This window comes from Eleutherodactylus coqui, chromosome 5 (assembly GCF_035609145.1).
Source record: "Eleutherodactylus coqui strain aEleCoq1 chromosome 5, aEleCoq1.hap1, whole genome shotgun sequence".
NCBI classification, from domain to species: domain Eukaryota; kingdom Metazoa; phylum Chordata; class Amphibia; order Anura; family Eleutherodactylidae; genus Eleutherodactylus; species Eleutherodactylus coqui.
This window is the reverse complement of record NC_089841.1, coordinates 142596997-142613608: the sequence shown is the minus strand read 5'-3', so window position 1 is coordinate 142613608 and position 16612 is coordinate 142596997. Positions and strand designations below refer to the sequence as shown.

At 39.1% G+C, this 16612-nt stretch overlaps 1 protein-coding gene across 5 annotated transcripts in view; it reads left to right on the top strand.

The window, feature by feature from the left end:
• CLIP1 (CAP-Gly domain containing linker protein 1) overlaps positions 1-16612 on the top strand; it is a 108824-nt gene that overhangs the window by 56517 nt on the left and 35695 nt on the right. For 3 of the 5 annotated variants that reach the window (XM_066603307.1, XM_066603306.1, XM_066603305.1), the window contains 5 exons: positions 48-213; positions 1494-1709; positions 7021-9777; positions 13069-13206; positions 14752-14858. In XM_066603307.1, the coding sequence (XP_066459404.1) occupies positions 48-213; positions 1494-1709; positions 7021-9777; positions 13069-13206; positions 14752-14858 (3384 nt within the window). The remainder of the gene's footprint in view (positions 1-47; positions 214-1493; positions 1710-7020; positions 9778-13068; positions 13207-14751; positions 14859-16612) is intronic. The other 2 variants (XM_066603309.1, XM_066603308.1) reach the window with 1 other exon arrangement.

Here is a 16612-nt window from a genome sequence, read left to right as displayed (position 1 = left end):
CCATGACTATTATTTAGTCTTTTAGTCTAAATCTTAAAATTTTACAGGAATTTGGCTGATCTCCAGACAGAATTGTCAAAATCCAGAGAAACTGTAAAACAACTGCAAGACAGTATTGAGCAGTTAACATCTGAAGCGAAGCGTTGCTCTGAAGATGCACAAGAGGTTCATCGGCAAGCAATAAAGACAATGACTTCAGAAATAGAAAGCTTGGTAAGAAAAGCATTTGCGGGTACGTTCACATGCTGCGGAAACTCTACAGAACTTTTACAGTGGAAACGCAGCAAAACCGCAAGGAAGAGTTACAGTACACTTACAGCAGAAAATCTGCAACGGCTTTTTCTTCTTCTCAGCATGTGACCAAGATTTGCTTTAATCCAATTCACTTTAATAGTAAAAGTTTCTACTGCGGCTTTTCACATCTTGGACACGTATGACTTATCCATAGGTTGAGATCTATCACATGTTAGATCCCCAGTTATTGGAAAATCTTTCAAAGCTCCTATTTGCTTTAAACTTTTACCAGCCACATAAATATGTGGTGCAGTCATAAAGGGTGCATGGAGTTTGCTTAGGGGCCAATTCACTCCATACCTGGCAGCTATCAGTTGTTTCTGACAGCTGACGGTCACCAGTAATTGCTGCGATTAATTTGTTGTAGTTGCTGCAGTTAACTCTTTAGTTGTCGCAGACAAAGGTGGCGGTGCATTTAAGCAGTCAACAAGAGAGCAAGCATGGCAGCCCAGGACCTTCTCAATTCTCGCAGCACTGCCATGCATAGATGCTTTTCAAGCCCTGTGGCAGGGCTTCATAGGCAACGTTCAAAATAATTATGTACTGCAATTCTGAAATATTGTAGTGTGTAGAAGTGAGCCAATGATCCCAAGTTCAATACCCCTGTGGGAGCTAAATAAGTTTGTGTTTAAAAAAAGAAATTAAATTTTTTTTCTCAGAAACAAAAACTTTTAGATTTCAGAAGGCCACTTTTTCCCGTGTTTAAATAAATGGTAAAAAAAAAACACCATACATTTGGTATCACGGGGTTTGTAAAAGTATAACCTTTCATTACAATATTTATCCCCCACAGTGAAGGCCGTAGGGAAAAAAGTACGTAATGCCAGAATTGCGCAGGAAATTGCGGAGCTGCTCCTGTGAAGAGTTCTCTGTCAACACAGACTGGAAGTCAGGTGAAGGCTACAGCCAATCAGAGGCCACCGCTCGTTCTTCTGGCATCAGCACTCGCATCCTGGGTGTCGTGATGCCAGGAATTCCTAATGGTGTACAGTGGTCACCTGACTTCTGGGCGGTTCTGACAACAGGATCTTCACTGAAGCTGTTCCACTGTTTCCCAGGGAGAGAAGAGAGGCAAGTGGTTCCCATTTTTGTTATTTTATCACATACGCAGCCCAAACATGGACAACCCCTTTAGGGTTAGTCATTAATCTTGGCAGATGGGTCTTTTGTATTCCAAAAGTGTGTTTCTTTCCCTGCAGAAACTAACAATTGAAAAACTTCAGCTTGATAATAAAGAAATGCAGGCGTTGCACGAAAAATCTGTTTCAGATTTAATTTCCCAACATCAAACTTCAATCGATGAGCTGAAACAAAATCTACAGGCTAAAGAGGAAGTATGGAAGGCTGCACAGGTGACACAGAATAATATGGCCAAACAAATGGAAGAGCTGCAACAGCAGGCAGAACAGGCCAAGGTATTGGTTTTTTTTTACTTTATATGATGTTTGCAGCTTTTAAACTAGTATTTTTTTTACAGGTTCTTTTTATGACATCATAATCAAACATTCTTCCCTCCTATGAAATGCTCAAACCAATTCATACTCTACACACCACTGTGATGGTACATAGTCTCATGTAGACCAGTGATAGCGGCACATATGCGGAGCTAGAAATGTTTTCAGCCATTCTATAGCAGTGCTTACACATGTGCAATTATCCTAATTTTTAACTTAATACGGAGGTTCGCCAAGACTACTCGATTTCAAGATTGTCTATATGACTACTGGTACATTAGGTACAAGGAAGCACAGAGACTTTTTCTAATGTTTTTTTTATTTCCCCTTTGTGTGTATATTTATGTGCAATATATATATTGCATTGCTCTTCTAATTATTACTTTTAACACTATATGCAGCTAATGCTCCTATGAGGCACTACCAACTAATAATTATAATCTCATTTGGCTTTGTTTTCTATGTAAGCTAAGATTATGAGAAAATGTTTACTTGTAAAGCTGAATGTTTAGAGAATTGCGCAGAATTTCAGTCCAAGATCAGTCCAAGACCAATTTATAATACAGGGTCAATTTAAAAGATTGAAACATAATCAAATGTGTATTAGGGAGCAAATGATTATACATGTCTGTCTTGCTACATTATCACATTGCATCACAGTGTTCTTTTGTACTTAAAGGGGTTGTCCCGCGAAAGCAAGTGGGGTTATACACTTCTGTATGGCCATATTAATGCGCTTTGTAATGTACATCGTGCATTAATTATGAGCCATACAGAAGTTATTCACTTACCTGCTCCGTTGCTAGCGTCCTCGTCTCCATGGTGCCGTCTAATTCCAGCGTCTAATCGCCCGATTAGACGCACTTGCGCAGTCCGGTCTTCTCCCTGGTGAATGGGGCCGCTCGTGCCGGAGAGCTGGTCCTCGTAGCTCTGCCCCGTCACGTGTGCCGATTCCAGCCAATCAGGAGGCTGGAATCGGCAATGGTCCGCACAGAGCCCACGGTGCACCATGGGAGAAGACCCGCGGTGCATCGTGGGTGAAGATCACGGCGGCCATCTTGCTAAGGTAAGAAAGAAGTCGCCGCAGCGCGGGGATTCGGGTAAGTACTAAACGGTTTTTTTTTAAACACATGCATTGGGTTTGTCTCGCGCCGAACGGGGGGCCTATTGAAAAAAAATAAAACCTGTTTCGGCGTGGAACAACCCCTTTAAGGACACTACTTTTGATAAGTGACTAAACTGGTTTACCAGCGAATTTGTATAGAAGCAATACCCTAACATGCCTGCACTATACCAATAAAAGGGTAAGTTCAGCCAATAGTCTGCCAATAGATTCACAAGATGACCAATAGAGAATTCAAGTGAAAAGCTTAAAGAGGTTGTCCAGGTCTAAACTATTGATAACCCATCATTAGGAGTTGAACGGCGGGGTTGACCCTCTTGGGACCCCTGATGATCAGCTGTTTTCTGGACCACTTGTCATTGTGTACAAAGCTGTAAGTTGACCACTTTTTACACAGGTTGGTTATGCAGACATAGCTCCCTGAAGCCAGATAACAGCCTGGGGTCCCAAGTGGCTCATCCCTGCTGATTAAATATTGAATTCCTATCCTGATGATAGTTCAGACTTGGACAACCACTTTAAAGGGGATTAAATGTAAGCAAAGCATTTTTAACATGTATACATTGCACTTACTGCTAAACTTTTTTTTCAACTTCTGTGCTATTCTGAAACCACGCCTCCTCGGTTGGCCTACTCGTCCAGACAGCTATAAGTTGGCTGTATATGGATGGTGACATGACCAGAAACGTCACTCAGCCACCTCCATTCTAACACGCTGTGCACAGGAAACTTGCACAGTCGTAGTGGAAGAGGCTAAGTTGGAATAAAAGCATTTTAGTGAGTGCAGTGTGTTCATATTAAAACCGGTTTTAAATGTAGCCCTAAAGTGGCCAACCCCTTTAAACCAATAATAAGACTAGTCCTGATTGTTTATGCAATTCCATATACACCAATCAGCCATAACCTTAAATGATGTAAATAACCCTAATTGTTTGATTACAATGGCACTTGTCAAAGGGTATGATGTATTAGGCAGCAAATCAAGGTTTAAGGTATCTCTACACACAAAGATTATCAGCTGAATTATTCCTGGAAACTGCGAATTCAGGCGGTAGTTGTCCCGTGTACATGCATCCACTCACAGGGCACTGAGCAAGAAATCGCTCACTTGTTAGTCACTTGGTTTTTAGCAGAACTAAAAACCAAGCAACTGATGAAATATGTAAACAGGTAGTCCAACTATGGCGACTGCCTGTTTACTGTGAATGGAGGTGGACGGGCTAGAACGATCTCCTGCCTATTCTGCTTCCATTCACAGAACAACAATCGTTCTTGTGTAAAGCACAGGAGAGGTTGTGAAACGGTAGTCTGTGGGACACCTGTCAGGCACTTATACGCCCAACAGTCGTCTCATGTAAAGGTACCTTAAGTTCTAGCAGTTGATGTATTGGACGCAGGTAAAACAGGAAACTTAAAATGACCCTTCGATCTTGGAGAAACAAAGATGGCCAAACTGCTTTTCTGACTACCTGTTTTGTTTTTTTTTAAAGCGGAAAAAGTTTGCACCTAGTGGTGCTATTTTTCCACTGCAGAAATTCTGTACCAAATCCCTTTTAAGTGTGAACATACCCTTAATGTTATGGCTGGTCGTTGTATATTAGTAGCCAATGACAGACCTAGACTTAGGCCTCCCTCACACAGGCGTTTGCTTTGTTTACGGCTTTGTCAGCAGCGTTGACGTCTTTTTGGCTTCGTTTTCAGCTGAAAACGAAGCCAAGCAAGCTGGTAATGTCTAGTGAAAAACGCGGCCGAAAACGCAATAACCACATTCTCCCGTGTTTTCAGCAGCACTGAAAACGCATCCCATTCACTTCGATGGGCAAAGGATCGTGTTTTGAAACGCATGAAAAAAAGAACAGATATTGCTTGAAAAACGCTGCGTTTTAACGTTTGTCTAAGAAGCCCCTTTGAAATAAATGGTAGTGATTGACGGCGTTTAACGCTGTGCTGAAAATGCAACGCTAAATGCTGAAAAAAAAACGCCAGTGTGAGGGAGGCCTTAAACATTACTGTTTGGTTTTATCATTGTAGGTTTAGGGATACTTTATATTTGAAAGGATACACTGTAAGTGCTAATATAGTCTTGGTATATTTGATTTATCTCTACTGGGCTTCCGTTTTGTATTTAGTTTTTTTTTTTATTCAGTGCTTCCACACCTATGGCATGTTCACAGCAAAATAACTTATTTTTTTACAGCAAATCTAACCTTATTTTCTCATTTCTATAACTTCATTGTTCCATTTTACTTTTTTGGGTGCTTAAAATAGTATTTACATTTTTGCAATGCTTTATAAATTGCATGTATGAAGTGAATCACCTCTACCTGAATTATATGTGCAAATTTTATACATTTTGATATTCGAAGTATTTAAAGGCCATTGACACTTTTAGGGGAACAGTATTTTTTTTCCACTTAAATACATATATTTTAGTCTGACTGTCCTTTTTTGCAATGTGATTTAATTAGAAATTTTAAACTGCTTCTGCATAGCAATGTATATAGAACTTGCAGTGTAATGTCCCTTTTACATGGATTGAGCCCCTGCAGTGATCCGGCGCTCACCTCCTCCTGGGGTCTTGCTCTGCTCTGGCTGTTGCACAGCCACGCATTCACAGACTAGAGTCGGTGCATCACCAGTGATATGCCACACAGACTAGAGTCGGTGCATCACCAGTGATATGCCATGGTTTGTTTACCGCGTGAGTTTTCAAGCCGTCAAATCGCAGCTGTCTGCATAGCTTTGCATTATCTAATGCAATCCTATGGCAGCGGGCACGGGTGGAAATTCTGCTGGAAATCCTGCCTCGGAATTCCTGCCTGTGTGCTTTTGGCCTATATGTAGTGATATTTAGACGTGTTTCACACAGGCTACAAAATGTTGCTACAAAACGCATGTAGGTGAAGCCCATGGTTTCCAATGCGTTTTTTCAGGCTACAAAACATTGCTCATGTGAAAGAACCCATTGGAAACCATGGGCTTCACATACATGCATTTTGTAGCACATGTGAAAGAAACTGTAGAAGCTGCAAAACACAAACGGTGCAAAATTTTAATGAAACTCTATTGCACAAATGATTGTTAGACAAAAATGCATGTATTTAAGTGAAGAAAAAGATTGCCACCCCCAGGTGTCCTAGCTTATAAAGTGACCCTTCGGGCCTGGAGAAACAAAAATGACCACACCAGCTTCTCTGACTGCCTGATGTACACTCTATTAGTATGTATCATTAGTGTAAGAGACTACACCCTCTTTGATTAACCAGTGCTGTCCACATGAGCAGTCCTGGCCGGTCAGATCAGCATATAGTGACTTAGACTACCAATACATACTAATACACAGTGTACACTAGGTAGGCTGAGCTGTGTGGTCATCTTTGTTTGTCCAGGCATGGAGGGTCACCTTCATACTGAGCGCTAAGAGCACAGCGCACACTTTCACCCCGCGACTGCTACTGCGCGCTACCATCTTTTCCCCAGTGGCAGGCAGCCCACTTCGCATCACCTGAACGGCGGCACTCTACGGTTGCCGGGTGACTCTGCGCTGTGCTTTAGGTGCTGGCAGTGCTCCGTATTCGGAGGTGAGAGGAGCGTTTTGTGCAGGCTAAAATTTAGCTTCAGATGTGCAGCTGAATCAGTCAAAATCTGCACCAAGAGTGTGGTTTTTGATGTGGAAATACTGTGGAAAATCTGCATCACTTCCGCTATATGTTAATGTACGCTAAAAGGGATTCTGTCTCCACTTTTATACTGCCCTCTATGAGGACCGCATAAGTTGGTGACATGCAAGCTGATTATAGCTATATGATTTGTCTTGTATTTCTATATGAAGTTGTTTGTCATCTTACATTTTACCAGTGGCGGCACTCATAGACAACTACAGAAAGTAGTCCCCACCTTTAAGTCACACATTAACAGCTGTCTATACATAGTAAAGGCCCTTTTACATGGAACGACTGCATAAGTTATAAAGGCATCACTAAAAAGATTTTCAAAAAGTATATTGTCTGTAAAGTCTCATGCATCTTTTTACCTTGATATTGTAGTGTGTCACTTCATACATACAATTAGCTTTTTTCATGGCTCCATTAGCTTGCTTTATTTTCATTTTTATTTTTCTTCCTTTTCCCAAACTTTATCCCTTTTTAGTCTTTAACCTGTGTGTTAGAATCCAAAAGCAAAGAGGTTGAACTTATAACAGAAGAGATGAGGGGTTTGAAAATGGAAAAAGACACACTGTTCAAGGAGGCAGATGCTTTAAAGCTAGGAAAGGATTCTCTACTTTCAAAGATTGTAGATCTTGAATCGTGTATTAATGTGCTTCAGCAAGAAAAAGAGGTGAATTTAGTGCACTTTGAGGACATGAAATCTTCAAAAGACAACATTATGCATGAGAAGCAGGAGCTTGAAAACCAATATAGTGTGTTGAATAGTTCCTCTCAAACACTGGCTTCTGAGAAAGAAAACTTGATAGCTGAACTTAATAATACTAAACAGGAACTTCTGAAAATCACTTTGGTGTGTGAAGACTTACAGTCTTCTCTTACTACTATGGATTACGCTATGAAAGAACTTCAGTTAAGCAAGGATGCTCTGTTTGCAAATTACACAGAATTACAAAACAGAAATCAGATAATTCTGGAACAGCAGATGAGGCTTGGCGAAGAGAAGGCAAATCTTGGCATGGAAAAAGATGAAATTATTGATATTCTGAAGAAAAACACAGAAGATCTAATGACCAAACAGAAAGCTCTAGAAAAAGAAATGCAAGCTCTAGAAGCAGATAAAAACCTATCATCTGGTAAATGTGTTGACTTGGAGAAAAAGTTGGTTGCCATTATTGAAGAGAAGGAGGTGCTAATCAAATCTGTTGCAGAAGTGACATCTATAAGGGAAGACCTTGTTGTAAAACAAAATCAGCTAAATGCAAAAATTGAGTTTCTTCTTGAAGAAAAAGAAAAAATTACTCAAGAACATAGTTCTATGGTAGTGGAACTGTCTGATGTAAACTTGCAACTAGTTGCTTCAGTCCAAGAAAATCTAAAACTTGTAGGAAAAAGAGAAGAACTCCTTAAAACAGTTTCTATGCTTGAAGAAGACATTCGTAAGTTGGAGGAATGTCAGAACAGAATAGATGAAAAGGTATCCATCATTAAGGAAAAAGAAGAAATTATCCAAAATCTCAAAGGCTCAAAAGATGACTTGGAAATTAAACACCTTGACTTGGTCAAAGAAGTGTCTGTACTTAAAGTCGAAAATGAGACAGTCCTAGCTAGAAAACTAGAACTTGAAGATGAGGTTTTTCAATTAGTTGTTAAACAGGATGAGTTACTCAAGACAACAGATTTGTTGTCCTCAGAAAGGGACGAGGGTGTATTAAAACAAAATGAGTTAAATATTAAAGTTACAGAACTAATAGAAGAAAAAGAAAAGCTGTCTGCAGGTTACAGTGAGCTTAGAGGTACAGTTGCAGTGATGGAGAAAGAGCTTGACCAGTCAAAGAAGGCTAATGAAGAGCTTCAAATCACTAACAAAAGCTTAACAAATTTGCTTGAAGAGCTAAAAACAAGCAGTAGTATATCAGACTCAGAACGGTTTCATCTGCTCCAAGAAAAAGAGATGCTGCTTTCATCTGAGCGAAAGCTTTCTGCCAACATAGATAATCTTCTAAAAGAAAAAGAAGAACTTGTAGAGAAATGTCATAAGTCTTCAGAAGAGGCTAAAAGTGTCCAAGATCAAATGATAAACGAGATTAACAACCTAAAAACGGCAAAGGACCTTATTGCTCTTCAGCTAAATAACGTGGAAAAGCAGCTTGAATCCGTATCTGCAGAGAAAAATGAATTTAAATCCTTGAATACTGAACTTCAATCCAAAGAGCAATTGGTTATTACTGAACTAGAAAGCTGTAAGACCAGGTTGGAAGATTCAGAAGCATCAGCCCTTATGTTGTCTCAGGAGAAGAGCAGACTAATAGAAGAAATTGATTCCTTACATTTAAGAATTGAAGATGCAACTAAATGCAATAATGAGCTGAGAAAAACTATTGAAAGTCTAAAGCTGATACTGGAACAAACTGAAAAAGACAAGTCTGCTCTAGAAGTGGAACTCAATGGTTCCTTGGTGGAAAAGCAGTCTTTGCTTCAGAGTTATGATCAGTGTTGTCTGGACAAAGATTTGTTGATAAAAGATAGAGATGACTTGCAAGAAAAAGTCAGTGTTCTTGAGGCACGTTTTATAAGCTTTGAGCAAAGGTTAGCAGAGGAGAGAGAAACTTTTATAAATGAAAAGAATTCTTTAGAGCTAAAATGTGTAGAATTTCACAAGAGCTTAGACAATGTAACTGAAGAAAAGGAACATATACTTCTACAGAGCAAAGAGCTGCAGTGTAAGTATGAGGCACTTCTGGAGAAGAAGGGGAATGTAGATGATGTAATAAATACCATTTCACAGGAAAAGGAAAGCTTAGAACTTGAGAAAGATTGCCTGTGTCTTAAGTTGAAAGAGCTCAACAGGGATTTTGCTTGCTTAAAGAACTCAAATGAAGAACTTCAAGACCTGTATAACGGTGGTTCAAAATTATTGGAAGAGCTTCGTTGTCAACATGAAATCAAAGAAAGAGAAATTGAAAATCTGCAAGAGGAAAGGTCTCGCCTTATTGCGGCACAAGAAATTTTGGAGAAAACAAACCTAACTTTGTTAGGAGAAAAGGAAGCCACCATGAACAACTGTAACAGGATGTCTGATGAAATGGCAGCACTAACTATAACCAAAAATGAAGCTGCAGGTCTCGCTGAGAAATTAGGAATCCAATTCCAAGCATTGCTGAGTGAAAAGGAAGAGTTACTGTTGAGGTTTAATGAACTTCAAGCTCAACAGAACAAGAAAGAAGCAATAATACATGAGGTACCAAACATGTTAAGAGAACTAAAACTACTAACACTGTGCACTATTTTATATAAGGAAAGCTGGGGTTTCACCTGCACATGCATGTGTTTTCACTACATTTCACTATAAATATCAAAGGAATTGTAATTTTTGTTAATTTTTGCTTTCAAATTTTGTTTTGGAGGAAAGTGTGAATAAAAATTAGTTCATAATTAAAACAATCAACATGACAGTCTCCCTTTTAAACAATTAATAGTGTATCTCAATTGCAGGCCATAGATTTGTAACTGTCTGAACTTATGGTTAATTCCTTGATTTAGTAGCTTGACTGCTGTCACAAACAAAATTGTATTATACCTACAATTCAAAGTGTAGAATTTCATTAGTGACTTTTTGCACCCCTCTCTGAGGGCAGCACAGGGTAGTGGCAGACACACTGATTACATCGATAGGTCTGCAGTGTAGATCTGTGTAGTAGTTTTGGGGAAACTTGTCTTTTATCGGTAGCAGTACATGCATAGAGGGCTACTTGTGGTCCTGAAATATTCATGAACTGCAGGCAAGGTACACCCATCCCACCCTCCAGCCAATAATTGACTGTTTGTCTATTACTGTACATAATGAGAGATGCCAGTTATTGGCTGAAGGGCAGGGTGGGTACAGCTCAAGAATAGGACAGGTTCTGTGTCTGTGACTGATATAAAATACAAGTTTCTGAAAAACTACTGCCCAGATACACACAGCAGACCCATTCTGCAATCAGTGCGACAGGCACTACCTTATGATGTCCTCAGTGAGGGCTGCAAAAGCATGGTGACAAGAGTATCTTTAAACCAAGTTATAGTTCACAGTTACATAGTGGGTTATAAAAGAGTCCTTCAAATACTTCATATTTTTTTTAAAAAAGTTGATCCAGAGGAAGGTAAAAACCACCCACAGTTTGAATGGAGGGTCCTGAGAAACCCGATCATTCCCATCTGGGCTTCCATTTACATCAATGTTAGTCCTATTAGGAAAAAAATGCTACCTGCAACATTGATGTCCATCATAAAAACCTATGTTTTTGGATATAATTGTTTCCATTTAAAACAATAAGCGCTTGTTCACATGTGCGTCTGTGGTTCCGTTATGAGCCTCAATCGCAAATTACATCCCAAATGACAAAATAGTGTAGCATGCTGCATCATTTTTTTTTTTTTCTGGTAATATGCTGGGCACCATGACTAAAACGTGACAGACCCCATCATGGTCAATGGACTCAGTTGGACATTGTTGGTGCCTCGCATATCCTAGGAAACATCAGGCACCGCCTTTATTTATTTTTTGTTCTGCTCCTATAAGAGCAGAAAAAAAACTTTGTAATGGCAATGTGAACATGGTCTTCGATGACCGTTTGAAACTGACAGCGGGAGTGAATTATCTTTTGAGGTCTTCTTAGTGCCCTGGTCCCTTAGATCTGGCAAACAGTACAGCAGGATTCCTAGATGCTTCATTAGCATACAGATAATATGGGTCATTTACAGGCTTAAGGCCTGTTTACACGGAAAGACGATCACTCAAAAATCACTCAAACGGCAGTTTGAGTGACAGTTTTGAGTGATCACTTTGCATAAGCTCTTAAGTAGCTAATTAGCTACTTAAGAGTCTATTAGCGTGTAAATGAAGGCGGCCACTGCATTCAGTAAACAGCGGGAACACATCTGCATACAGCTGCTTTGTTTTCAGAGCTGTCAGCTGGTATCTCGCTGAGCTGATAGCTCAGAGAACAGCAGGAGCGCTGACAGCTGCTTTGTTCTTGAGGCTATTGCTGAGAGCTCCCAGCGCAATACCAGCTTAAAGAATAGTATCAGCGGTATTCCGCTGAGAACTCAGCGCGTGGCGCTGATAAGTCATCAGTGACTTTTAGCTTGCTAAAAGTTAGCGATGAACGAATAGTGCATGAAAAGTGCATGATTGCCGCGCATTTAGACACAGCGATTATCGCTCAAAAGCAGTCTTTTGAGCGATATTCATTGTGTCTAAATGGGCATTTCAAGTGAGTTCAGAGATAATTCTATCCCTGGAATCTGTCTATTGATCTATACACATTATAGTAGCTTAGGGTGTTTTTTGTGGTGATCTCTTTTCTTTAAATCAGTACAAAAAACATTTCAGAAAGTCATCATTAATGATCAAAAAAAGCATGAAATCAGTAGTACTATTTTTTTTCCCCCTGTATATTATCTCTGACATTGTCACTTTTGAAATGGTCATGCAGAGCAATGCCTGAAATTTGTATAGTTTTTATTCACACTTCCCTTTTTGACTTTAAATATTTTTCACAACCCTGAATAACCTGTCAAATTAGCCTGCAGCATGATCTAGGGTCAATCAGAAGTTATTCTTAATGTGTTTTTTTTTTGTTTTTTTTTGTTTTTTTTACCACCACTTTGAAAGTAATCTATGTTTGCTGCTGTCCTGGATTGCCTTCTGCCTTTATCAACAGGCTCTTTTTGGCCACCAGAAGATTAGAATCTTATACCAGTAGTGTGTGCTCATAGTTTAGAGGTAGTATTTTATAGAAAAAGGCCAATCCTCTATTGTACCCATTTATGCATTGGAGCAAAGATTATTCCTTTTTTTTTCTTTTTTTTGTGGGGGCAGGGAGAGAAGAGTGAAGATTCTCCACCAATTTGTTGAATAGCCAAAACCTTCTACCCTAGGCTACAGAGCTTTATGCCTGAAAGGGTTACTTATTTACCGGGGTTGTCTTCATAATTTTTTTTTTTTTTTAAAGAAACAACCAGCTGTAAAATGGCAAAAGGCATAATACTTGACCACCCTCTTGCTACTAAAGTGGCCAATGTTTCCCCAGTCCCTTCCAGTCACCGTTCTTTCTGCTCCAACAATGACTTGTTTCCACAGCATGTGGCTGTTCAGCTAATCACTGGCAGGTAGCGGTGACGTCTCGACTACTGAGGTCACCGTTGCTCTCAGTGATTTGCTGCAGCAGTCACACGTTTTGTTGAGATGTCATCAATGGAACAGGAATAGCGGAGAGCAGTGGGGAAACCAGGAAAGTGTTGGCAGGTGAGTGTATTATGTTTTTTTCTTGTTTTACATTGCTGTAATCTGTCTTTCAGAAAATAAAGGGTGTTGTCAAACCCTATGTAAGTGCTCGTGAGTGATACCATGTAAAATAAAAAATGTATTCCATTCCAGTAGGAGTTAGGACAGGCGGTGACATGAGTACAAGTCTAAATCCACCGCAATTGTATAGATGGTAAAAGGATGCTTCCATATATTTTAACCCTTCATCATTAAATGCAGGCTTCTCAGACTGCAGAAGAAGCTTGTCAGAAAGTTGAGCAACTAACTGCAGAACAAAATGCACTTCTCAAAGAAAGGGACGCAGCGCTAAAGGCGATGGAAGAGCTGAAGAAACTCCACAGCAAACTAGAGAAGGAAGTGAGTAATTTTTAGTTGCAAGTTTCATGGTTGTTTTTTTTTTTCTCGCCAGTTAATCCCAAACAGTTCCACTTGTTCTGAATTGTGGTTTTGCATAGTGGAAATACAAAGCCGCTGCAGATTAAATACAAAATAAAGTTTTATTATGACTATATCTTTGTGCTACCAGACTAGTTCAACCCCTTAAGGAGGTAGTCCTTTCCCTCTCTCGCACCCCATTTTAGTTTTGTCCTCCCACTTTAAAAATAAATTCTCTTGTATGTCTGTGGGCTTTTTTTGCAGTATGAGTTGTATTTTTCAATGCTACTATTTAATGTACCATATAATGTACTGAAAAGCTTTATGAAAGCTCTCTTGTTTCTACTGTGTACACACTGCAGCGCAAATGACATAACTTAATTCTGGGTCAGTTCGATTACTGCGATACCAAATTTACATAGTTTTTTTTTTCCTGTAATACCTTTTAAAATATTAAATATCTTTGGGGGAAAAAAATTCTGCCGCCATCTTCTGACCGCTACAACCTTTTTAATATTTCTGTCGACCTAGTTGAGCGAGTGCTCATTTTTTGCAGGACATCCTGTCGTCTGTTACCATTTTGGAATACATATGATTTATTTTTCATCCATTTTCATTACATTATTTTTTTATTTTTTTGGAGCTAGGGTGACCAAAAAAAAGCACACTGCTGGCCTTCTGATGATGAACTTTGTCGTGCAGAGTAAATAATGCATCACTTTAATAATAGACTGGACTTTTATGGACACAGCGATACCAAATATGTTATGGGTTTTTTATTTAGAATTTTTTATTATAAATATGGCAAAAGATATATATATTTTTTTAACTTTTATTACGTTATTTTAAAAAAATAATTAAAACTTTTTAAAACTGATTTTTACTCTTCTTTTTTAGTCCTCGTAGGGTAGCAGAGCTTGCGAGAGTTTGATCGCTTCTGCAGTATGATGTAATTCCATAGTATTACATTATACCGCAATCTGCAATGACGGCTCTGCTGATTCTCAGAAGGTCCCTGGCTGTCATGGCAACCAAATGGCACCCTGTGATCTCATCAATCGGGGCATTTAAAGGGTTAACAGCGGCAGTGCTAATCAGAGCTATTTTTGGTGGGTGTCAGTTGTAAGAAACAGCCGGCACCTGCATAGTATGGAGCGGGATCGACCTCTGATCCCCCTCCATACAAACCCCTGAACCTGTATGTCGTAAATGTACGTCCTGGAGCGCTAAGGGGTTAAACACTATTACCAGTATTCAGCAATTGTAGGCTTACTAGAGTGCATACCAAATACAGTAATAACATTAGATTGCTGTAGGATTAACTGTTACGTAGTAATCCTCTGCATTACCCAGGGATTAAATCAAAGAATAAATCTTCAAGCTTCAGGCAGAAAAGTACTTAAATACAAAATCAAAATATATTTCCATACAGTCCCCACAAGCAAACAGTATAGTACCCTGCCTCTTACATTTTGTGTTTTGTACTGTTGACATGCATTTGTTGTAATGGGACTATATCTCTCTTAGTTGAATTGCCTCAAAGAGCAGCAGAAATTGTCTGCAGAACAAATAACCAAGACAACTGAACAACTTGCAGTAGAATGCAAGGAGAGGGAATCTTACAAGAAAGAATTGTAAGTATTTTTCACTTTATATTTTAAAGTGGGGTCGTTAGGGCCTCCATGCTGTAGTTTGAAATGTATGCTAAAAACGTTTATTTTCTGATACTTATACAACATCAACATATTCTTTAGCGCTGTATGGGGATTGTCATTCTAGCATCCAATGGGGCTCAGTCTAATTTTTTCTATCTGAGACACTCAAGTGAACCATTTTTTGTAAGAAGCCAATCAAACCGTCAATACATTTTGTCAGTGTGTGAAGAAACCCACACACTCGCTCTATGCAGATTTTTTTTCTGGGCCGTACTCAAACCCTGATGTAACAGGCTACACTGATACTGACTGATCCACTGTGCTGTTGTAAAATCTGCAACTTGGTCCTTGTATTGCTATCTCTGCAATGTTGGTTCCCTTACATTTTTAAAGGGCTATTTCTGTCTTCAACATTTATGGTAGATCCACAGGAATAATTTAAAATAGACTTGAGTTTTAAAATCTGCTTATAGAGTGTTAACCTGAGTTTTGAGGGGGTGTGCTGTACAGAATATCCGCTGTTGCATGGCTGGGCAGCATGATGTTGGGTACGCCCTGTCTGTCAGCAGCTCTGCTTCAATCAGCATCCTTGTGATCTCACTCGTCTTAGGCTAATTGAGGTTGTTAGTGGATAGATGGGGCTTGCAACACCTTACTGGTTTAACTTTAATGGGCTTCTTTAAAGATGCTCTTGTAGTACATTATACCTGACCCCTGACTGGTGTGCATTAAATTGCTGATTTGATTTAGTCTGCTGTTCGGAGTTAAATTTTACAGGTCTTACATCCTTCTAATGCTATAGAGATAAATAAATTCATAAAGTGCTTACATTGCCTGCCTTCACCTTCATCTTTACCTGAAAATACCAGACTCATTCTGAAGAGCTAATATATAGCAAAACATGTTGGAGAGAATGTACTAGAATCTGAAGACTATAGTTGGAGGACTAGTTTAGAATTATATTTGGAACCATGGGAGGGTATCGCTTTTCAGTGTGGCACCCTTGCTGCCGGTTGCTCTGATGTCACGAACAGGGCTTGAAACTAGATCCAGAAGCACAATACACTTAACATTAGTTGTACCTATTTTAAAACTATATTTAGCTGAAACACACTCTGGGACAAAATTAACCCTTTAAGGACCAGGGTGTTTCGATCCAAAAGGACGACAAACTTTTTAGGGATTTTGCCCACTTGGTGGTTTTGGTGCCTTATTTATTTTTATTTTTTTTCAGCCAACAAAATTTATCTTTGTTTCATTTTTTTATTGTTCTGTAACATAGGGTTATTTACTATAGATCTTTTTTTTTTTCTCACAAAATTAGTGCATTTACGCTAAAGTAAAGGAATAATTTCCTCAGTTTTTCAGACGTTTTGATATATACTTTGTATAGTCTCAGATTACAGGGCACATATGGTGATAGTTCAAGTTTGTGTTGGCTGTGGGTAGTTTTATATATATATATTTTTTTTTTTACTTTTGTAACTTATTTTTTTAAACCTCAATATCTGTCATATAAAACCTCTGGGGGTCGTTCATGTTGTTTGTTTTGTTTTTTTTTACATTTCACACTTTTCTACTATAATAATAATAATAATAATCTTTATTTGTATAGCGCCAACTTATTCCGCAGCGCTTGTACTATAACTGGGCATCCATAAGTCCATAAGAGCCCCAGTTCCAAGGGAAAATATCACCAACCCCTACCCCTCAGTATGACAGTATCCACTGGC